This window comes from Peromyscus leucopus, chromosome 19 (genome assembly GCF_004664715.2).
Source record: "Peromyscus leucopus breed LL Stock chromosome 19, UCI_PerLeu_2.1, whole genome shotgun sequence".
Taxonomy (NCBI): Eukaryota; Metazoa; Chordata; class Mammalia; order Rodentia; family Cricetidae; genus Peromyscus; species Peromyscus leucopus.
The window spans coordinates 53,102,767-53,127,306 of record NC_051079.1 but is presented as its reverse complement, the minus strand read 5'-3'; the positions used below and the strand labels follow the sequence as shown (position 1 = coordinate 53,127,306).

The 24,540-nt window shown below is 47.4% G+C and overlaps 1 protein-coding gene across 13 annotated transcripts in view; it reads right to left on the bottom strand.

The window, feature by feature from the left end:
* The window catches only part of Znf532 (zinc finger protein 532), a 122,209-nt gene that overhangs the window by 15,049 nt on the left and 82,620 nt on the right, over positions 1-24,540 (bottom strand). For 12 of the 13 annotated variants that reach the window (XM_028860600.2, XM_028860599.2, XM_028860594.2 and 9 more), the window contains one exon: positions 23,362-23,643. The exons of the other annotated variant lie outside the window; for it this stretch is intronic. In XM_028860600.2, the coding sequence (XP_028716433.1) occupies positions 23,362-23,643 (282 nt within the window). The remainder of the gene's footprint in view (positions 1-23,361; positions 23,644-24,540) is intronic. 13 annotated transcript variants of the gene reach the window in all.

Below are 24,540 nucleotides of genomic sequence, written 5' to 3'. Positions count from 1 at the left end.
ACACCAGCCCTCAGTCCCCACGGGAAACTCCCATCCCTAAGATGGCACCCCCAGATCCTCTGGCTCACATTCGCTTCTTTTGATTTTATTATATATAAAAGAACCAGATGAGCTGTGAGAACCATCAAGGTTCTTTGGGATCCTTCACAAACCATCCTCAGATCCCGTTAACAATGTACGTGGGTGCTTGTGCCCCACCCTCCAGCCCTCTGGTGCTGCCCGTGTTGGTGAAATGGGTTTCCATTTCCCTGGATGCTAAGGAAGGCTGACCGCCCAACCCTATACTCTGACCATGTGGGAACTGCCCGATCAGATCCTTCGTGCAGTTCTCTACGGATGAGGGGAGGGAAAAGGAAGATCACAGAACAGACTGGAAGGTCTGGGCTCCGCAGTGAGGGCTAGAGGTTATCATGTACGTAACAAGACACATGGAGTGAGGGCCACGTGACTAACATATGATAAGTGGGTCATTTTGGCCGCCATGTGTGAAACCCGAGCCGTCTGCAAGGCTCCAAGAAGGAGAAGATGGTCCTTGGCTTGGACAGTGACGGAGGAAAGGGAAGATGGCTGGATTTAGCAAAGTTCTTTCTCAAAGGTGGAGAGCTGTTGGGACCTTTGTGGGGAGGCTGAATGTAGACAATGGAGAGGGGATGAGTTAAGCATCCTTCCATATTTTTTGGCACGGGCACCCGGCAGCAGAGAACTCCCAGTTAGACACTAAGGACGATCTAGAGAAAAGTGGAGTTAGGAACAAAGAGGACCCAAGTTACACTGGGGGGTGGGGTGCAGCTCAGTGGTGGAGCATCTGCCGGATGTTCTTGAGGGGCTGGGTTGAAATGTTTTAGATACTATGGAAGGCCCGTTGACAATCTAAATAGATGTGAAAGAGGTGGTCGGTCAAGTCTGGGATATAGGAGAGAGCCCAATCAGGGAGTCACATCTGGGATCAATAGCATCTAATCTACTGGCTGGGTAAGAACCTTCTGAGCGACCAATGACTCTTTGCAACAACCATTCAAGTAAAGACACATGGACAGAAGGGTTCACTGCGTGGCTCACTGTGTCACACCGCAGCCTCCATGATGAGCTCTTCCCTTTTTTTGTTGTTTTTTTCTTCTCTTAAATTTTATTTTATTTGGGGGTGGGGGAATTGTATGAACAGAGAGCGGATATAAAGGCATGAGGAAATGAATGGGATCCAGATGCATGATGTAAAAGACACAAAGAATAAATAAAAAGAAAGTCAAAAAAGAAAGAGAGCCTTCAGAGGGCCTGTGTGATCGGTAAGTGATGATGATGGCGGCAAGGCCTAACAACCTGAGTTCAATTCCCGGAACCGACAGGGTGGAAGGAACGCAAAGACTCCCACACGTCGTCCTCTGACCTCCACACTCACGCCTGTGCACATGAATGCAAACATGCACACGCTTTATAAAAGAACCTCCTGAGAGTAAAGACACATCATCGTTCATACTGGACAGGAAGGACTACGCAGGGGCTGGCAATGAGGAAGAAACCAAGAGAAAGCAGCATCCTGAAGGCCAGACAACTGCCTTGGACAAGACACAATCATGGAGAAACTGAAGACAAGAGAGCCACAGGTCAGCGCTGATGGAACCGCAGGGCCAGGCCCACCTGGAAGGATGGAGCTTATGAGGAGAACTGACTCTGGGGAGACTGTAAAGGGACATTAGTAAATACTTAGAAAAGGGGGGGTGTGGCTCACAAGATGGAGGCTTAGGTGGGTGAATCATCCCATAAACCCAAAAGGTTTAGTAAATTCAGTACCAGGGTGTAACTAGCAAGGCCCTAGAAACAGGCAGCCTGCACAGACTGGGAACAAAGGCAGAAAAGCCTGCAAGGGCAAGATAAGTCTCAGAAGGGCTGTAAAAACCCAGGCAGGCCCGGGAAGCTCAGCAGACACCGGTCTCTGCTGGTCTCCAATACACCTCAATGCAGGGGTGCTTGGCACTCTAGCAATGAGGGAGCCTTCCAGTGACCAGTCTCCCACCAGGATCTCCTGCCCGCCTGTCTCTGACATACTGTTGGCCAGAGCTCCACTGCTCTCCAAGGACACCTGCTACGAAGCCAGCATCCACACACTGTCCTTCCCGACCAGTGAATGGGGACATGGTAGCTCGCTGTGCACAGGGAGATGGGACTAAACCCAGCCACGTGCTAACTCATCTGCTGTCTCCGAGTGAGCCCTGCCAAGGGCACTGGTGGCATTAACTTCAGTGTGTTAAATTGATTTGCTGTGAAGTGTTTCTTCTTATGTGAATAATAAGCCGTACATTTGAAAACGACACCCGACTATCTGCCCCTCTCTGTGATGTGTAAGTCATGTTCAAGACAGAGACGAAGAGAAAAAAGTCAGTAAGAAGTTAGGATTTTTGTTCTGCTGTTACATATGAGACACTATAGCTGCTTTATGATTTTGTAAATGTCTGGGGAAAATGAAGGTGTAAACGAGAGTGGGTAAGGTTTTGAGGTCCTTGAAGAGTCCACAGAGGGGCTGAAGACATGGACACCATCACCCTTGGAACAGAAGGGGCCAAGGATGTGAATTCAGATTCGGAAGTCCTTCCAGGACCATCTCTTGAGGCTAGGGGGCAGACCACTGGAGCGGCACAGCTGGGCTCTCCTCTGCCTAAACCACATGTGCTGTGCTCTGCAGTTCTAAAGAACGAGGCCCTCCCTGGGACCTGCCGTCTCCAGCCCAATCCCCCCCCCCCCCCCCCCCAAACCCCCCAACCCCCCCACCCCCCCCCCTGCACACACACACACACAGTTTCAGGCACCCATGCTCAAGCACTCCTTGTTGACAGCCACCAGCCCTTTTGCGCCTCTGCCACACCCACACGCTCTTGACAACCAACCACGTTCCTCCCACACATCCTTCAAAGATGCTATGGGAACTCTTTCCTCTGAGGAGCCCACCCTAGAGTTTCCTATCCCCCACCCGTCTCCAATGAGATGCAGCCCTCAACTCTGCTTCCTTGCACTTAGCTACAAGTCCAATACTTCTCCTCTAATGATCACTAGGGATTTTAATTTTTAATCCTGTCCTCATTAACAGCAGGCTGGCATTTTATGGCTCACCATGTTCACGGGGACTCAACAAGCAAACTCCCAACTGGAATCTGAATTCAAAGTATCTCTCACCAAATATTAACTTTTTCATACTGTCTGTGATTCCTCCGAGATGCCTCCCCTCTACAAACTGGTTTTAGTTTTCATGCCTCATACTCTTCATAGCGGATACTATGCAATATGGTAAGTGTTTACTGAACAGAAGTAAGTGGTGCACGCCTGTAATCCCAGCACTCGGGAGGCAGAGGCAGGCAGATCTCTGTGAGTTCAAGTTCTGGGCTACAGAGCTAGTCCAGGACAGGCTCCAAAGCTACAGAGAAACCCTGTCTCAAAAAACCAAAAAAAAAAAAAAAAAAAAAAATGCTTGAAAGTTAAACATTCCCATGACATGGGAATGGCCTGTTTGTACAATCCCAGAATGCATAAGTACTCAAGAGGGAAAGAAAAAGATTGAGCATCTCACCACCTTACACCTATCAGAATGGCTATGATCAAAAACACTAATGACAGTCAATGTTGGAGAGGATGTGGAGCAAAGGGAACACTCCTCCACTGTTGGTGGGAATGTAAACTTGTACAACCACTGTGGAAATCAGTATGGTGGTTTCTCAGAAAATTAGGAATCGAACTACCTCAAGACCCAGCCATACCACTCTTGGGCATATACCCAAGGAATGCTCAATCATACCACAAAGATACATGCTCAACTATGTTCACAGCAGTACTATTTGTAATCGCCAGAACCTGGAAACAACCTAGATGACTGTCAACTGAACAATGGATTAAGAAAATATGGTACATATACACAGTGGAGTACTACTCAGCAGAGAAAACCAATGACAGCATGAAATTTGCAGGCAAATGGATGGAACTAGAAAATGTCATCCTGAGTGAGGTAACTAACCCAAACCCAAAAGGACAAACATGGTATGTACTCACTCATAAGTGGATTCTAGATATAAAGCAAAGGACAATCAGACTGCAACCCAGAAAACCAGGGAAGCTACATAGCAGGGGGGACCCTAGGATGACTGTGGCTTATAATAAGTTTTGGTTTTACTTCATTACTAGGCAAGCCTCAATGAAACATTTCACTATTAGGGTAAGAATTTATACTGTATCAATCTGATAATAGAAAAATAAATAAGGAAAAAAAAAAAAAGACTGAGCATCTCCAATCTGAAAAATCAACCAAGAAAGTCAATACAAATACTCCAAAGTAAAAAACAGAATAAGATAAAAATCCAAATTTGAAACATGCTTCTGGTCCTTAACATTTTAGATAATCCCTTACTCAACCTGTGGTATATACTGACAAATCCAAACTGGTCTCTTTTTTAAGTCTAAAATCTAGCATATTTCCTAAAAATGAGGTTTTCTACAAAATAAATGAGGATTTCTACAAGAAAGGCACTGAGATTTACATAAATAAAACCTTAGTAGCTCATTTTTAAATCCACTTGAAATTGTTGGCATACCTAAGTGAGCAAGTATTACGAGTCTTGCTCAGTTTTAAGGTTGACACCTGGATAAGTGAAAACTAATACTGTGTGGGTATCAAAAAAAAATTTTTTTTGAGTCAGGCAGTAGTGGCACACGCCTTTAATCCCAGTACTCGGGAGGCAGAGGCAGGTGGATCTCTGTGAGTTCCAGGCCAACCTGGCCTACAGAGCGAGTTCCAGGACAGCCAAGGTTACACAGAGAAACCCTGTCTTGAAAGCCAAAAAATAAAAATAAAAATAAATTGATTTTTCTTGTTGGGCTCCGCTACATAATGTTACCTCCAGTTACTAATGCCAAATGATAGGAAATAAGCCTGCTGACCCTGTGACCCTTGCTCACTGGGCAAATGACCTTTCCACAAACAAGGAACAGCCTTCCCCTAACATTTGGAACCTAGTCATACACCCTTAAACCCTGACAGGGAGACATTAGTACCCTGGCAAACGGTGTCATTTGTTCTGTTCCAATTTCGTCATTTCCAAGAATAGACCAAGATAGTATGTTTGATGTACACAGCACAACTGCCCACACATGGAAGCTTTGAGAAATATAATTAGGGTGTTAAAAGTAATCACAATACCCAGGTCCTGCAGGTCAAATTGAGCAATGCTGGGGAAACATCCGAGAACAGTATGAATTCAGACTCCAGGTTAGCCAAGTTCCTATCAAGCTTTTCAGGCCATAACGTTCCCACGGTAACCACTGGATTCTGCACGCGGACTGAGGAGCACCAGTGAGATGTAAATGTCAGGAGCGTACTTCCACAGACTACTGAAATGAGAAATGTGGGTTCCTGGTCCTTGACTCAGACCATCACCCCACATTCAATAGAAAATACCCTGCAGAACCAAACCTACTCAACCAAGTGGCTCATCAATCTAGGTAAAGTAATGGGCCAGCAAAATATGAGGATGTTCTATGAAGGAGATATTGGTCTCTCAATGTGAACGGCAGACTCCTGAACAATGGAACAAAGTCATCTACCATGGGACTTTCTCCAGGAATCTCCGGCTGGAAGAAGGAAAAGGCACCAGCCAGAGGGGGACTTTGTCTCCCAAAGGTTTTATACAGTTCTAACAATTTATCAGATCACCTTATAAAGTAAGACTGAAGCCCCGATAATGGTGGGTCAGCGGTGGGTGGACCATACTCTTCTAAGTAGGACCATACCTCCAGGACTGCTAGAAGTTCCTATCTTTGGCCCTCTATTTAAACTTTGACCTCACTTCAGGACCTCCAAAGACAAACTCGGGGAGTTCGCTGGATCTCTTTGTTCCTCTTCCCAGTGTGGCCACACTGAACAAATCACTGTCCGCTTCTCCCTTTTAACTTGGCTCTTTTCATTGTCTTATTGAGGACAGGTGCTAGCCCTGACCAGGGCACAAGTTGTGACCTCCAAGTTAGAAAAAAGTAACGCAAATTGTAACTTACAACACAAGGGGAATGCTTTTATTGTTTTATGCTAACACACTCTAAACAGATTCCCAGGCTAAGTGTATCTTTGAAAGTGATCTAGATTATGAAAGTAGCAGCTTTGAAATGGGGGGGGGGCAAAGAATCCAGGCAAGCTGTCCTCTGGCTTCTTTATCCACTGTGGCATATGTATGTGCAAACACCCCCCCCCCACACACACACACACCTACAAGATAAGTAAGTGTAAAACTCTGGTCTGCTAGTGACATTGCACCATTGAAAAACTGCAATGCAAAATGCTGATAAATGTGCAATAACAAAAGGCCACATCCGGAGCAGAAAGAACAGAAGCAGGCAGGCCCACAGCATCCAAGCTCAGGGCATCAGGGCACTACCAGACACTCAGCTGAGAGAAGGACTCACTTCCAGGGAAGCCTTGGGCACCGGGGCCAGAGAACTACCAGTGCCTGCCTCGGCTCCCTGCATCTTCTCCTGCTCAACAGTGGCTGCACACAGAAGGACTTGGGGTTCCTCTTACAGGACTAAAGAAACCCCTTCTCTGCCCTGTCGGGGAACCCCTGGGCCTCTACCCTTCTGCCATCAGCTTGAGTCCATCTTTCCACACAAGCCCTTCTCAGGAGGCCCGCCCACTGGATAGAGGACTAACACTTCCTCACAGGGCTCTTGCAGGTGAACAGGGAAAGAATGGATGTGGCCGGGGGCACAGACAGGTCTCCAGCCATGTGCTGTGCTGTGTGCTTTCTGAACTCGCCATGTTGCTCATACCACAGGACCACATGACGGTGAAGTCAGTCTCCACTGCCCATCATCTGCTCACTCCCAGCCCTATTTCCCCTCTCCACAGGGGCTGGTCCTATCTCTGAGCTGCCTTTTGTTTCTACAGCGTCTGCCTACAGATGGGGAACATGTGTCCTATGTCTATTCTCGGAGAATCCATCTTCAAAGTGGAACTGCTGGAAAGAATTACAGACAAACTGCCTGCCTGTCTTCCCTTCCTTCCTTTCTTTTCTTCAAGTCAGGGTCTCCTGGAGACCAAGCCTGAACTCACAGTGTAGCTAGACCCTGAACTTCTGATCCTACTGATTCCAACTCAAACAGGGACTACAGGTGTGTGCCAAGGCCAGTTTATGTGGTCCTAGACTGAACCCAGGGCCTTGGGCACACCAGGTACACACTCTACATCTCCATTTCCTATTTGCCTTCTAACATAACTCTTCATACAATAGTTTTCATCCTTTTGAATTAAAAATGATCTAAATAGAATTTTATACGTCTAAAGATGTAGACTTCTAATAGTGTTCATTTCAAACCAGAAGAGAAATGAATCATTCCTTCTAAAGATGATCACCATTTTAAAATCTGATGATTTGTAAGAAATCTGTTAATAACTTTAAAAAGTAAACAAGCAAGTAAACTTGACTGTCCCAAAGTGAACTTAATTAAAACTGGCTAGTGACAGGCTACGCCCATAGGATGTGCGCAAAGCCTACACCGCGTAGAGTTTTCCCAACTGTCCAAATGAACTATTTCATGAAGTACTGCTGCTACAATCAACCACCATGTTGGGTAAAGAAACAGGAACCCTGGAGGTAGTCCTGGCCAGCAGCGCATGCCCTGTGTGAGAATTCTCTGTGGTGGCTGTGCTGTGGCTCCTGTAGACTCCTGTAAAGGAACTACTAGGCTTTGCAAGGGTGAGGCTCCCTCCTGAGTAACCCTGGGATACATGCCAGACATCCCCTTGGTCATGCTGAACCCCCCTCGATGCCTGGCCTATCCACAGGTCCCACTTCTTTACCCTTTCCTAACAGGTCGTCACGTTAGCCCTCCTTGGCTCCTGGGTCTAGAGTTGTCCCTATTTACAGAATGGAGCTAAGTAGGAATCTATGACCTCCCAGAGACCGGTGAGTGCCACTAAAAAAATAAAAAATAAAATAAATCCCTGTTAAATCAACCCTGGCCCAGAGTAGCTCATCACTTCCTCTACCATGCCCACTGATAGATCAGCTTATCAGATTCCCAATGTAGTGTCCATCTACAGGCAGAAGTGTGTGTTAAATGCTACAGAGTCACAAACCGGTCTGCCAGTTGGACTGAAGAACATTTTCCAGAAGAAATGACAAATGAGGGCTGCAGTCTTAGACAAGTTCATGTGAACCTCTTGAACTGTAGCAGAACCCCAATCCTGGGACACAACAGAGCGGACAACCGTCTCCCACATCAGCCCAGTTAACAGTGAGCTCTTCTAGGCACAGTGACTCTCCTTCATCTACATTCCATGGAGCCTGCTGCCATATTCTACAACGCAGGGATCTCAGGGACAGGGTGCACGTGAGGCTGGGTGAAAGGGGAGGTACTGGTATGTTATCTGGCAGAATGAGAAGAAGACTTTGCTATACAATAAGCTCCCAGTGTGGGGCATAGCATATAGACAGCAGCCAAGCTCAAGGAACCAGGCCACCAGGAAGCTGAAGCCACTGGCTACATATGACGGAAGCAGGCTGAAAACAAACAGCTGTCTGTGCCAGGGAGCTGAACTCAGTGCCTGACTGTGGGTGGTGTTTTTAATAAGAACTGTTCTTACGCCAGCAAGCCCTGCCTGGAATGCTGACCCAGAGCAGACTATGGCAGGATGCCTGTCTGGGCACCAGCACCCGCCCAGAATCCAGACACCCTCCACCTCCTGAGCATACTAGAAATAAACAGGAAAGCCTGGGGAGGAAACCTGTTCCTCCATCAGCCCTGCGGGCACCTCAGCAGGCAAGTCTGGATGTCTGTAAACATCTTACTCACTGTGGTGAAAGCTCCCACTCTGAAGCAGTTACTGCCTGCATGCCTCAAAGGGTGCAGACTCCTCAGGGAGTGCCATGTACGCTCTGGTACTTCACGTGCAAAGATGCCACCTAAAGCTGAATTGTGTGGTTCTGCTGAGTGAGCCCACACTGTCCCATCAAGGCCCTTTCAGCCAGTTCTAGCCAAAGCATCTGTCTGTCCAACAATAAAATTAAAGGTGCAAATCAAAAGCTACCGAATCAGGTCACAGATGGCCACGGTAATAGACTTTGGCCAAACTGAGAGTCTAAATCAGCTTCACCAGCTTCGAACACCAGAAAGACAACAGCTGTACATCTGGGCTGCTCCCTCCCACATCTACTGAGCTCTAATTTTCATCCAAGGCTGCTCCCTGCCCTTGAGCACACTGTGATCTACCAAGAGAACGCAGACATAACCAGGGAGGTCATCCCAGGCCCCCAAGGCTACAGCAGGGACACAGGGAAATGGGAGCTTGCTGGAGGCCACAATGAGCGCAGAGCCAGCAGCTGGGTGAAGGAACTAAAGTAGTTCATAAACTAAAGAGGATGAAGACAATGGTGTGTATCAGGAGGCTACAAGCAATCCTCTGTCACTGGTACAGCTGAAGGCAAGGTCCACACACCCAGGCCTCAGCTGGGCTTCACACATGCAGAAAGGCCAGGACCTACAGAATCTCTCTGGCAGCTCCACGGGGTGGCCAGAGAGCACTCTGGGATCTGTCAGGGAATTTACAATGAGCTCTTTGGCTGTGGCTCCCAAACAGAAGGTTCTGTAACTCTGAACCAACCTACCACAGAATTCAAATTTTGGGGGTTGGGGGAGGGGAGAGCTGTTCCTCCTGAACAAGTGCAGGCCCTTTTTTCTTGCCAATATGCCCAAGCAATAGTATAACTCCATTAGCATAACAACAGTTTGCATGCTAGTCCACAGTGTGGGCTCTTTTCAGACACCCTGAGGCTAGTCAACACTCACAGGTGAGGCGCGTCAAGCACAGCTACTGCATCACGTTGCCTAGGGGCCTTGAGCATCCTTGGGTTTTGGCAGAAGCAGCAGAATCTGTTCCAGAACCAATTCCCATGGATACGGAGGGGCCACTACCCTGAGGTCCAATCACAAGGGACTGGTTCTTGTGGGGATCCTACTGGGACCCCCAATTATACTTTCAAGAACAAGGTACTGTGATGACTAGGGCTCAACATCTCTGCTTTACTGCTTTGTGTTATAACTTGGCTGCACATCCTTGGATTTGGGGGGTTTATGCTCAATAACGTGTGCAATGCACTTTGATATATACCCTCAACACAGTGTCATCAGAAATAACCCATAATCAGCAAATAAAGCCATATCCTTTCCTTTAGGACACAAATGAGTGCTAGGAAATATAGGCCTAACTCCACTCAAGGTTGTTTGCAACAAACTCACACGAGTTTATAGGAAATGTGGGGTGGCATTGTGTTCCCCAAAATATTGTGCACCCTAATAAATTTATCTTTGATCAGAGAACAGACAGCCACTAGATACAGAGGCTAGAAAATGGTGGCACTCATGCCTTTAATCCTAGCACTCCAGAGATAGAAATCCCTCTGGATCTCTGTAAATTCAAGGCCACATTAGAAACAGCCAGGCATGGTGACTTCATGCCTTTAATCCCAGAAAGCGAGGCTTTAATCCCAGGGAGTGATGGTAGAAAGCAGAAAGGTATATAAGGCGTGAGGACCAGTAACTAGAAGCATTTGGCTGGTTAAGCTTCAGGCTTTCAAGCAGCAGTTCAGCTGAGACCCACTGGGATGAGGACACAGAAGCTTCCAGTCTGAGGAAACAAGACCAGCTGAGAAGTTGGCCAGGTGAGGTTAGCTGTGGCTTGTTCTGGTTCTGATCTTCCATTCACCTCCATACCTGGCTCAGGTTTGATTTTATTAACAAGACTCTTTAAGATTCCTGCTACAGCAATGCCTCTCCTACGGCTCCAGCAGACATCTTAGCAGACACAGTTCATCCCAACGGTAAATCCCCTGTCTGACACACAGCTCCTCTGGCTACAAACAGGAAGTGGAATGAGAGCCACGGGCTTATCTGTGCCACGTTTTCAAATAACTTCATGCTTCCTGTGAGATCCAGTCCATTTTGTTTGTCTATGCCTCCCAGAATAATCAGTGTATTTTACAAGCAGAAAGGGGTCATTTGCTTGTCATTTCCTTTCTTTCAATTCAGCGTTCCCAACCTCCTAGCTTCTCCTCCCAGGTGAAGGCATTCAACACTTGGACTCTTGGTGGTGGGGGCAGGAGTGCTCTGTAAGTGAACGAGGGCCCTGTGCAAACCAGGCCAAGTGTTCTACCACTGAGCTAGACCCCAGTGCTCAGAGCCCCTTTCTGTATCCTTCCCTTTGTTTAGAATCAGGGCAGTAATACACAGGGGCAAGCTTGGGGCTTTCCAGATTCCGGCTGATGATACCACCATAACTCAAGGGCCTGGGTTCCATCTCCAGCACCAGAGAAAATTATACTGAAAACTGAAGTCATACTCCAAACCCCTTCCTACTGGGCCAGTTTCCAAGCTCTGCGAATGCAGAGAGAGAGAATCACCCCACACAGCTCCTCTCTCCACTGTCAACTGACCTATTTCCTAGGGCAGAGTTCTTGGGAAGATGTGCGTATACATATCACAGTGACCAATGAGGAGCTCCCACTGGTGTCCTGCCTGGCGCCCCAGCCCTAGCCCCAACACCAACAACCACACCATCCGAATGGCAGTGCCAAGGCCAGAGGGCCTCTGTGAGAGGGAACTCCTGCTGCTAGGCCGGGGCTGCCTGGTGCGTGTCTCTAGGGTTCTCAAACTTTCTCTAGAAACTACTCAAAACCATACCCAGGATGGCCGCAATCCATTCAACATCCAAATACATCCTGGGCAGCCGCTAAGAAAGACAGGCCTTTCGAAAACCGGGTGTGAGTCTCCAGGAGATCTCCCAGTTAACTGACACCCCGCTGTGCTATTCACCACAGCTGCAAACAACCCAGAAAAGCCTTGGGCCCAGCTGGGAACAGCAGGCTATCACACCCAAGGCTCCCTGGCAACCACAAACACAGCCGTGGGCCCCCTGGTGATGACATAACCTGCCAGCGTCTCAAGGAAATGATCAGGGAAAGCTGGAGTAAACACCCCATCGAAAGCCTAACACCCAGAAAAGGAATGGCAATAAATGCTGGCAAGGGTGTGGGGTGTAGGTTGGTGCAGCCACTACCTAAGTCCGATGGAGGCTCCTCCGAAGACTCAAAACAGAACCAGACTATCCGACCCAGTCACATCACTCTTGGGCACACATCCAAAGGACAGGAAGGGCCATCACAGAGATACTAACATAGCCATGTCTACTCCTGGTATTACTCACAACAGCTAAGAAACGGAAACAGCATAGGTGTCCACGAACAGACGAGGAGATAAAGGAAATGTGGTTCATGTACATATGGAATTTCATTCAACTGTAAAGAAAAATGAAATTAGTTTGCAGCCAAACTGATGGAATGGGAAATGGTTATGCTGAAAAAAAAAAAAAAAAAAAAAAAAAGGAGCCAGACCCGGAAAGGCAAAAATCACAAGTGTCCCCTCATAGGTGATCCCAAATTTCAGTCTATGTGTGAGGGTGCATAGGTCAGGAAAGTAGAAAGTTGTGGGAGCAGAGGGAGAGCTCTTGAGGTAAAGGAACAGAAGAGAAAGGAGGAAGAAGAGAGACAGGGGAGAAGTACGAAACTAACACGTGCCATGGCGGCCGAAGAGGAGCAACTGTGGACGTGGGCACCGCTGAGGGGCAGGAGGGCAGTGGACATGGGCACCGCTGAGGGGCAGGAGGGCAGTGGACGTGGGCACCGCTGAGGGGCAGGAGGGCGGTGGACGTGGGCACCGCTGAGGGGCAGGAGGGCAGTGGACGTGGGCACCGCTGAGGGGCAGGAGGGCGGTGGACGTGGGCACCGCTGAGGGGCAGGAGGGCGGGGCATGGCACCGCTGAGGGCAGGAGGGCAGTGGGATGGGCACTGCTGAGGGGCAGGAGGGCAGTGGGCATGGGCACCGCTGAGGGGCAGGAGGGCAGTGGACATGGGCACCGCTGAGGGGCAGGAGGGCAGTGGACATGGGCACCGCTGAGGGGCAGGAGGGCGGTGGGCGTGGGCACCACTGAGGGGCAGGAGGGCGGTGGGCATGGGCACCGCTGAGGGGCAGGAGGGCAGTGGGCATGGGCACTGCTGAGGGGCAGGAGGGCGGTGGGCATGGGCACCGCTGAGGGGCAGGAGGGCAGTGGACATGGGCACCGCTGAGGGGCAGGAGGGCAGTGGACATGGGCACCGCTGAGGGGCAGGAGGGCGGTGGGCGTGGCACCACTGAGGGGCAGGAGGGCGGTGGACGTGGGCACCGCTGAGGGCCAGGAGGGCAAGGAGGGGGCGGGGAGAAAGGATGAACACCAACATAAAATGCCAGAATGAAACTCTTGCTTTTGTATCCTAACTTTAAAAGCTTAAAAAAAAAATCCACCCGGAGTTAGAAACCAGATAGAGCAGACGCCCCTTGCTGACTGGTCCACAGCTACTCAACGTAAGTGAGGAGACAGCCCACCACCAAGATGTAGCCTGTGCATCTGCATCTGCTCCTGCTCCTGCTCACCGTGGTCGGCTAGAAACCCGCCCACAGACGGTCTCTGCTGCAGGACAAGGTGTTCTGAGCTTTCCCCAAACTCTCCATTTGCAAAAACAGCCCAGCGTCAAGTCCCAGATTAGAGCAACTGCTGCCCACAGTCCTTGGCCAGTCTTGGCTCCTGCCCTGTAAGTACTCTCCCTTTAACTTAGTCAGGTTATCAAAATCCACTCTAGACGTGTATTTGTGCTCTTTAAACTAAAAATCGTCAATACCATCTTTGCAAGGCATTTATATCCTTATATTAAAAAGTGGGGACTTCCATAAAACCATCCTCCAATAAAATACAATAATATAAATTATAACAATTCTTATAAACATTACATTAACCATAAAATTACATATACTGTAAAATGTCCTAAACAAAATTCTAATAAAATATCAAGGTCTGTAGCTATGATGAATCTTATGACTATTACGATCAGACACATATTTCTAGCACAAAGCGTCCATGCACACACCAGTTTGTGTCTGGAAACCTATGGCCCTCAGTAGTCGCCGTTCCATAGCTAAGCAGGTCAGAGCTGCGCCGCAGCAGCCATCTTGCTGTTGCGTTCTTGCATTGTTGCTGACGTGGGCACGGACACGGACCTGGGGTCCACGTCCAGCCTGTCTACCACTATGCCACACTCCGAACCCCGGCCTGTGCACTTAGTAAATGCATTCCTCTTAACCTTTGAGCGATCGCGTATTCTAAATCAAAGGACAAGAAAAACTGAATTTTTATCCTGTTGTCAAGATAACATGATTTTGGCTGAAAGTCAACATCCTCACAATTTAAACATAAGTTGGGAGGAAGAAAAAAAAAAGCTATTTTTGTCCCGCATTTACATTAAAGTAATTCATGCCTTGTGGGAACAGTATAAACTACACCCGTTAACCATCTGGCCAAATTATGTGTGTGTGTGTGTGTGTGTGTGTGTGTAATCCACATTTAATAAAGCTTGAGAGAGAACTGTGCCCTGTCCCTTTCACAAATGTGAGTGGGACCCAGGTTAGATAGATAGCTTTTTAAAAGTGTGTGTATGTGTGTATATATATATATATATATATATACACACACACACACACACACTTAATACCCACACGCACATGTACATGCATGCAGACAGACAGACACAGAGCACAGCACAGCAGGCGCACACACACACACACACACACACACACACACACACACACGAGAGTGGCAAGTGTGAAGTCTGTAAGGGATTACGGTAAGTCTGGACATGGCTGCTGCACGCTGGAAAACATATAACCATCATTTTCAAAGGCTCAAGACAGCATGTGCTGCCTCAGCTCTGCTAAGGCCCCACACCCACCTACCATTCTCTGATTGCTCCTATTCCACAAAAGACTGAAAAATGGCAAGTATTACGCATCACCCACACCCAGTACAGGAAGAGCAGGAGGTGAGACCTGCAGTCTTCGGCAGGATGGCTCAGTGGGTAAAGGCACTGCCATCAAACCTATGTTCTGAGTTCAGCTCCTGGGCCCCATGGAGTAGGAAGAGAAAACAGATCCCCACAAGCTGTCCTCTGACTTCCACACATGCACAGTAGCACATGTATGGCTATAGATACATACATGCACATACACATGAAAATAAAATTTGAAAGCCGGGGCTGTGGTGGCGCACGCCTTTAATCCCAGCACTCGGGAGGCAGATGCAGGCAGATCTCTGTGGGTTCGAGGCCAACCTGGGCTACAGAGTGAGAGCCAGGACAGGCTCCAAAGCTACACAGAGAAACCCTGTCCGAAAAAACCAAAATAAATAAATAAATAAATGCATAGATAGATAGATAGATAGATAGATAGATAGATAGATAGATAGATAGATAGAATAGATAAAAATTGGTGATGCCATGTTTAGTTTTACCTTAAACTGGGGTTTACACCTTTAGGGAACAACATTAAACATTCCACGATCACCTATAATCAGACAGCAGACTGCATCAGACTCAAGTCCAACTACTCCTCTACTCACTTTCTTTGAAATGTCCTACTTCTGTGGGCTTGGTTCTCCCAATTCACCATTAGGAGGAAATGCAGGGTGGAATTTTGGGAACAAAGGTGCTTGGGATCAACCTTTCCTGAATATAATCCAGCAAAGGTGCCTAGTGCTATGACAATCACACGAGCAGGAGCCCTGGCGACGAGGATGTTGCGTGGAGAACCTTAGGTGTTTTAAACCCTGGCTCTTCACCGGAATCACCTGGGAGTGTTAAAAATCGGCCACCTGTGCTCCCCTCCCATGGAGCCCTGCCTTGGGGAGCAGGTAAGGCAGGGCTCTAACAGGAAGCCCTGAGCCCCGGCTCTTCCTGCAGCTCTCCCGCTGACACAGTGGCTTCTTCCTAGATGTTTCCATCCACAGGTTAGATCAACTGTGAAAAGAAACGCTTTCTATTGAGACCCTGATTGTTGATTGCATCATATGGGGATGGGGATGTCTCCAATGTCTTCACTAACACCTACATTGTTGAGACAGCAGGGCTCAAAGAACCAACCATCTTGGTTTGTTTTCTCAAGACAGAGCCTCACTGTGTAACCTTGGTTGACTTGAACTCACTACTCAGACCAGGCTGGCCTCCAACTTGCATTGATTCTTCTGCCTCCTAAGTGCTGAACTACAGGGGGTGAGCCTCATGCCCCACTTTAAATCCCATGTAATAACAATGACTCTTTTCCTCCCAGGAATAACGTGCTGCCAATTCTGCCAATTCTATCTCCTTTTAGTTAGCTGTAAGTAACACCTACTTTCCCTCAAAACTATGTGCATGCTGTGGTCCTTATTTGACTCAATGTCTTTATTTAAAACTTCCAGGGCTGGTGAGACACCTCAGGGTGAAGTGCTTGCGTGCAGGTGTGAGGACCTGAGCTCAGATCCCCAGAACCCATGTAAAGACGGCAGAGACGGTTCAGTGGTTAAGAGCACTGGTTGTTCCTGCAGCGGACCCAGGTTCAGTTCCCAGCACCCACAGAGTGGCTCACAACTGTATGTAACGTGAGTTTCAGGACACCCTCTTTTGGCCTCTGTGAACACTGCACACAAGTGGTACACAGACATACATGCAGGCAAAACATTCATACACATAAAAAAATAATACATAATAAAGCATGCTGCTGTCATTCTTTGTGAAAGGATCCAGGCGCCCACTGGCTGGCTGGCTGGCTGCAGGACAGAGAAGAAAGCACAGACCGTGACAGAGGGGACGCTCCCGGAACAGGCTTGTCCCTGGAAGCCACAACATCTAGGACCACTAGGAGGGGTTAACAGCAGTGGATTCTAACTCACTGGAAAATTATGTCATAAGCCCACACAGCTCTTGATAAAAACTGAGTTTACTCTAACCAGAGAGTCTCCTTCCGTGAGTAAATGTAAAAACAATGACAGAAGGAAGTCCCCACGAGGCAGACCTGGCAATGGCGCAGACAGACATGACGTAGGCAGATGACCACAGCAGAAGGAACAAAAATGACAAGAAACAGGATATTAGCATAATCCCAAGTCAGCTCCCCACAAAGCACGTTCGTTACAATGGGAAAATGGCAATCTCAATAACCCAGTGTTTAGGGTGGACAGACCCAGGAGTGAGTCAGAGCCACCGGTACCTCCTAACAGGAGGCACTGAGGAGGACAATGTCACTTCTGTGACATCCTTACCCAAACCAAATAGCAAATCCCAAGGGAAACACCAGACAAGCCCAAATTACAGGACATCATATGAAATCATCATGAAGACGGCACAAATGGTCACAGATGGCGCAGTCGGAAGACCAAGCAACGGAACACAAACTTAAGACCGAGACTAGGTAGAGGATGAGAAGGGGTGTCTGCAGGACAACTAGAATATGTCTGAAGGTCTGTTAACCGTACTTTATCAGTGATGATGTCCACCCAAGTTTCTATCACGCTCTCTAATTACAAAAATGTAAAGAGTGGTCAAGCCAGATGCTGGACAAATGGAAGTTTTACCCAATTTTTGCAAGTCTAAAATCATTTTAAAATGGAAATTTGTAAATGTTACAAATTTATAAAGTACACGAAGCACAGTTTAGGGCTGGAGATGTACCTCAGCACAAAGCCTGGGTTCAATCCCCAACACTAAATAAACCAATTGGGTAGTCATGCCTGAAATCCCAGGACTCTGGAAGTTAAGGCAAAAGGATCAGGAGTTCAAGGTCATCCTTGGCTACCCATCAAGATGAAGACCTATGTGAGACCTTCCTCAGAAATAATAAACGGTGGAAAAAAACATTTATCATAGAAAGATCTTTTTGTGTAAACTTCAAATTTTAAACATCTAATGCTGGTGTGTTGGTGCACACCTATTAGCCCAGGACACAGAGCTGGGATACATAGCAAGACCCAGTTCCAGGGGAGGGGTCAGGGATTCTAGGGTTGGCAGGGTAGCTCAATGGGTAAAGGCACCTGCAATTAAGCCTGGTGACCAGAGTTCAATCCCTGGACCTCACGTGGTAGAAGAGGAGAACTGACTCCTGCAAGCTGTCTTTGGACACCCCCATCCCCTGTATGCCACAGTACACACACAGATACAAAGTAAATCATTTTTTAATTAATATAGAGTTCGAAGAAATAGTAGCTATAGTACTGCCCCATTCAAGACATGTAATGTCATGTCATCAATCTCAGAAGAGCCTGGTGGGTGACCACTGCTGCTTCTATTCCGCAGGCCACATAAAGGGGAGTCGGGTAGTTACTAGTCTACAAAGTCACACTGCTGGTTGGTGAAGAACACCATTGAACCCCAAGTCTGTTCGGCCCCTTCCAAGTTGGAGAGAACAGAACCATGTCCACACGGCCAAACTCTAAGGCTCTTAGCGCCATCTGAGACCTGAGTCCCGTGATCCATAACCTGCCCATTTCAGAATCTTCCTATCAACAAGTTAGTTAACTGTTCCTTTGTATTTGTATTACCAGACAATCAATGAGAAAATGACAATTATCACAGACCACACTTGAATCTTAAAGATTTAAATAAATAAAGACAACTTACTTTTTGTGTTATATAGCATTAGCTCTTATAACTGCATAATAAATAGATGATCTGTAAGAATGACCTCAGACATGATCTCATTTAGTAGATATTAATTTGAGGTCCCTAGACAGACCCCACAGAGCAACTAAAAGAAAACGCCAGGAGACACATAACCCACCTGAAATTGAGGAAGGACGCATAGCTTGGAGAACTATAGGTAAAATGACATTGACCAGCAAATTCTACAGCAAGGAGTACAGAGACCCCAAACATGAAAGGAGTTGTATGGCTAAAAAACTATTTAGATTCACAAACCTGTACTTCAACTCTGTGCTTGTGACTACCACAAAAGCCCCTTTCCACACAGGAAGCGCCGATCCAAAGAGAAATACTTCAATTAGTAACTTCAGAGACACTCTGCAACGTACCCCATTATAAGACAAAGAAGGACCGAGTAATAACAAAGCCAGTGCAGGACTCACCACCACACGGTCACGACCGGGTTCCAGCGAGATGGCTCAGCAGGGAAGGGTACTCGCCACGCAAGCCTGAAGACCCAAGCTGGACTCCCACAACTCACAGAAAGGTGGAAGGAGAGTGGACTCCAGAAAGTTCTCTTCTGACCCCCACAGTCTGGCTGTGGCATGGATACCACACACACACACACACACACACACACACACACACACACACACACACACACACACACACACACACACGTACACACTGACCTCCACAGGCTCTCTGGCTCCTCTAACATACCTCCTCCTCCCACACACATACATACACAATTATAACAAAATTTTCAAAAGAAAAAGAGTTCATCACCAAAGAGCGTGTTAAATCCAGCCACACTGAATGATGACGCCAACCTCGGCAATTGGCCCACCTTTTAACTGACTGTCTGAGGAATTCCTGTGACCATCTTCTTTTTAACTATTTTTCCTTTCAAAAATAAAATACTTTAAAGATTTTTAAAACAACGAAAGTCATAATCCAGCAAGTTTACGTGTTTTTTATTAACCCTTTAATGTATACTATCTGGGCCAGCAGAGTGACTTGGTGGGTAAAGATGTTTGCCATGCAAACCCGACTACCTGAGCTCAATCTCTGAAACCCAAGGGTAATAAACAGTGTTAACTGTCAACTTAAGAATCCAGAATCACCTGGGAGATGGGGCCTCTGGGCATGCCTGAGAGGGACTGTTCTCATTACATTACTTAAGGTGGAGAGACGGTCTGTCCACTGTGGGTGGCGTCATTCCCTCACTAGGATCCTGGACTGTATCAACAGAAAAAAGAAGCTGAACAGAAGTGAGCATTCATCACCCTCTGCTTCTCAAGTATAGTGTGAGGTGACCAGCTGTTGCGAGCTCTCGCTGGCTTGTCTGCCCTGACTTTACGTGCCATGACGGGGCTAGGATATACCTTTATTTCTGTACATTGCTTTGGTCAGAGTATCTTATCACAGCAACAAAAAGTAAAACACCTTGTAAAGGTAGAAGGGGAAGATGCTCTGCAAGGTTGTCCCTCTGATATTCACACATATGTCACAAAATGTGGGTGCTCACGTCACACACACACACACACACACAGCAGATGATTGTGACATAATTATACCAGTTGAGGATACCCCTAACCATAACAATAACCATTCTATCAGCACCAGCAGCCAAGCAGTGACTGTACTGTGCCGGCACTGCCACCAGGGCTACTGAGAACTTACCCCACACATGCAAACATCTACTCTCCAGTCTTACCCGTAGTCCTGGAGTCAGGTAGACCTGCAGGGTGACTGGTCCTTTCAATGTACAATGGCATTTCACCAGGTGAACTAGCAAACGTGGATGCTTCTGGCCAGACAGGGGCAACCACTGTGTTCTCCTGAAGCCGTTCCAAACACTGTCCCCACGTAAGAACAGCTATTTCAGAGCCTCACTCGGCTCATCTGGGCCTAAAAGGACTGAAGGCTGCTTGTCTCCTCCTCACACACAACTCCTTCTAGGTCCCCACAACACAGGCTACTTGGAGGTGATGACAGTATGTATAACTCAAAGAGAAAGTCAAGTCTAAAAGGGGTGAGATGCCTTCCAAGTCAGAGCTCACTCATATTCATTAACGTGAGAAAGATTTCCCACCTCCTGTGAGGTGGGTACCAGAGTGCCCGCAATGCAACAGAGGAGCGAAGTAACAGCTGCCACAGAAGCATTCAAGAAGAAGAGTCATTTGGTATTAGGGACTGAGAAGGAATTTCTAGATGAGGTGCCGAGACCTGAAGGATAAGAAGTTGACCACCAAGAGTAGTGTGGTCTCACACTACTAGGTTATGACCTGAAGAGATCCAGAAACAAATGATCAGTGTTCAGAACACTAAACACTTTGCCCAGGGTGCGACTTGTGAAGACACAACAGGGCTGCCGGAGGAACAGACCCAGGAAGGCACTGAACCAAGACTTGACTCTCGAGAGTGACAGGAACACAATGCTTTATGAAAGAAAACGACATGGTCCAATCTTTACCTTAGAAAATGTTCTCAGGAGGAAAATTAGAAAGAAGATGTCCTCTGCTGCCAGTGAGAACACTACACAAGAATGCACAGCTGCCTAGAAAAGCTGGACACATCCCACAACGATCGCTTACTTCATCTAGAGACACAATGTACTCAACTGACTGCAATAGAAACGCTGTGTACAACTGGGAATCCCTGTGATGGGTGAAGAGTTAGAGCATCTGGGTGGTCAAAAGGTAACACGGTTGGTTTATGAGTGGCTCAAATAAACAGTATAAATAAATGAGATTGGCCGGCGGTGGTGGCCCACGCCTTTAATCCCAGCACTCGGGAGGCAGAGCCAGGCGGATCTCTGTGAGTTCGAGGCCAGCCTGGGCTACCAAGTGAGTTCCAGGAAAGGCACAAAACTACACAGAGAAACCCTGTCTTGAAAAAACCAAAAAAATAAAAAATAAAAAAAAATGAGATTGATTAATAAATGTGACTAATACCCCATATCAGTAACTTCTCCAAGGTCGAGTATAAACTAGTTGCTAATCAATTCCTGCATATCTTTATATAGTTTCCCAAGGACAAAGCAAGATAAAAGTTAAAGCAACGAGGTGATGTTTGGCCTTTAAAGATATTATGCCTTTGAACCCACAAATCAGTTTTAGAATCGTCAAAAGTGAGACAAGCTATATTCCTCATAAACGTGATATAAAAATAATAAAGTACCCAGGCCTTGTTCTGATCTACAGATTTCACCCCGAGGCTCGGGAGATGGCTCGGTGGACAGAGCACTTGCCGAACGAGCAGGGACCTAAGTCTGGACCCAGAACCCATGGAGAGCGCCCCCTGTAGTACATACACGGCACTCCTACAGTGAGCGGGACGGGGGCGGGGCCAGGAGAACTCGGGAAGTTCAGGGCCGTTAGTGTGGTGTGCGCAGCAGCGGTGAACAAGAGACTGTCTCAAACAAGGGGGAAGGAGGGACCAACACCCACGGTTGTCCTCTACACCAGCCACAGCACCTACGTACCCACACTCACACACGGAAGACACACGCACACAAAGACTTCAAATCCAGTACCGATAGAGATAACCCATCAGTTAGACAACTCAATTTTTACCCGGTGGCAGTGGCGCACGCCTTTAATCCTAGCACTTGGGAGATAAAGGCAGGTGGATCTCTGTGAGTTCAAGGCCAGCCTGGTCTACAGAGTGAGTTCCAGGACAGTCAGGGCTACACAGAGAGAAATCCTGTCTCAAAAACAAAAACAAAAACAATTTAATTTTCACAATAATCCAATAGCACATTCAAAATTAAAATTGAGAGAATCCTGCTATGGAATCATACAATAACTAAATGTAATAAGGATTCTTTCCGGATCCTAAGCAATCAGAAAAGGTGAACACCGCCTGATATGGTATCCAAATACAGTAATAGGTAATATCAAAAGTAATTCTGCTTATGTTATTAAGTCTAATATTTACACTGATTTGTTCTATGTGTGCATGCACATGCATGTGTCCACGAGTGTGGCAGTCAACAGGCAACTTGCAGGAGTCTGTTCTCTCCTTCTACTATGTGGGTCCTGGGGATTGAACTCGGGTCCCCAGACTCAGAGTAAGTGTTTTACCTGCTGAGTCATCTCACTGGCCCTTTTGGGTGGTTTTTAAACATTCTGATCAGTGAGAAATGTGTATTTATTATTTTAAAGAGAGACCGTGGGCTGAAGAGATGGCTCAGCAGTCAGAGCTCTGGCTGTTCTCACGAAGCTTCAGTTCAATTCCCAGCACTCACAGCTCACAAGAGGGAATGAGTGAACGCCCTCTGTGCACACTGCACGCACACGGTGCAGAGACATGCCGGCAAACACTCATACACACCAAGTCAAAACAAACAAATCATCAAAGAGAGAGCGCACAGTCATCTGGTGACTGTCTCAGGGGTCAGACTGCAAAGCTTCATAAGGGATGAGGCTTGTCCTTGTGCACAGACTCAAGGAAGGACGGGTGATGGACAAGGCCACCAGCAGCACTGGCGTCACCAGCCTCTCACCCTTCTCCTCCTTGCTGGTCACAGAGCTAAACGGCACACTCGGATCCCTGCCTTAGCTCCGGTCACAGCCTCCTCAGCTACCAACAGACCTGACGGACAAGCTACTCCTTCCTGCCACTGAGTGGGCAAGGGAAGGCGCTGAGATTGGGAGGATTTGGGAATGTCCAATCCACAGAGACAGAAAGTAAGGCACACGGACATCGAGGTCACACCAATCCTAACTCCTGACAGAGCCACAGACTGAGTCTCAGATGCTCCTGCTGCTGCCAGAGCATGGATCTGACTCTCACTGACCTTCCCATGCTCCTTCCTCATGTGAGAGAGATACACATCCCTCTGTGTGAACAGACGGTCACACTCCCAACACGTCCACCCGAGATTGGCCATCTTCTTAGACTCTGTGGATTTCTTTGCAGGAGATGGAGTCTTCTTTTCCAATTTCTCTTTCCCATTCATGGCCTTGGCATCCTCTCTGCTGTGGTTTGCTGAATTCTGAGATGCAGGCTTAATGCTCAAAGGCAAGTTTATACCCAAGTTTGGAGGCCCTTCAATACTTTTCAATGTTCCATGCATAGACTGCATTATAAAAAGAAAAGAAATGCCTATCACAAATCACACCGTTTCAACAGAATGACAATCATTCAGAAAATATATCCTAAACTGAAAACATACATTTTTAAAAGCATAAAGGAGTGGTCGGACATGGTAGCACACACCTGTAACCCCAGCACTCAGGAGGCAGAGTCAGAAGGATCTCTACAGAGCAAATTCCAGGCCAGCCTCAGCTATACAACAGGTTCCAGGCCAGCCTGGGCTACACAGTGAAACTCTCCTCACAAAAAAATTAAATAAATCAAGATGAATTTAAAAACACTAGAGCTGAGTGTGGTGGTGTACACCTTTAGACCCAGCACTCAGGAAGTAGAGGCAGGCAGATGTCTGTGAATTTGCGGCCAGCCTGGTCTACATAGCAAGTTCTAGACAAGCCAGGGTGATACAGTGAGACCCTGTCTCAAAAAAAGCGGGGGTGGGGTGGGTGGGTAAAGGAACACCAACTTTTTTACTTGTTGGGGGGCTCATATGTCACGGCACATGTGTGAAGGTAGGTCCTAGGGATGAGACTCAGGCCATCAGGATGGCAGCAGGTACCTTTAGCCATTGAGTGATTTCACCAGCGCCATAAAGAAGCATAATAAATAACTTAAATGACTGCTCTAAGCTATGTTTTTGAACATTTATTTATTCTGTGTGCGTGTATTTACGTGCGTGGGTGCACAGGCGGCAGAGCGCACATGTGGCAGAGCGCACATGTGGAAGTCAGGGATCTATCCGGAGTTGAGCATCTCATTCCACCATATGGAATTCAGGATGTCCTGGAGATCAAACTCAGCCTGTCAGGTGCCTTTACACACTGAGCCATCTTACTGGCCACAGTTCCAAATAATTTTTCGGGGCTTATCCACCAGTGTCATT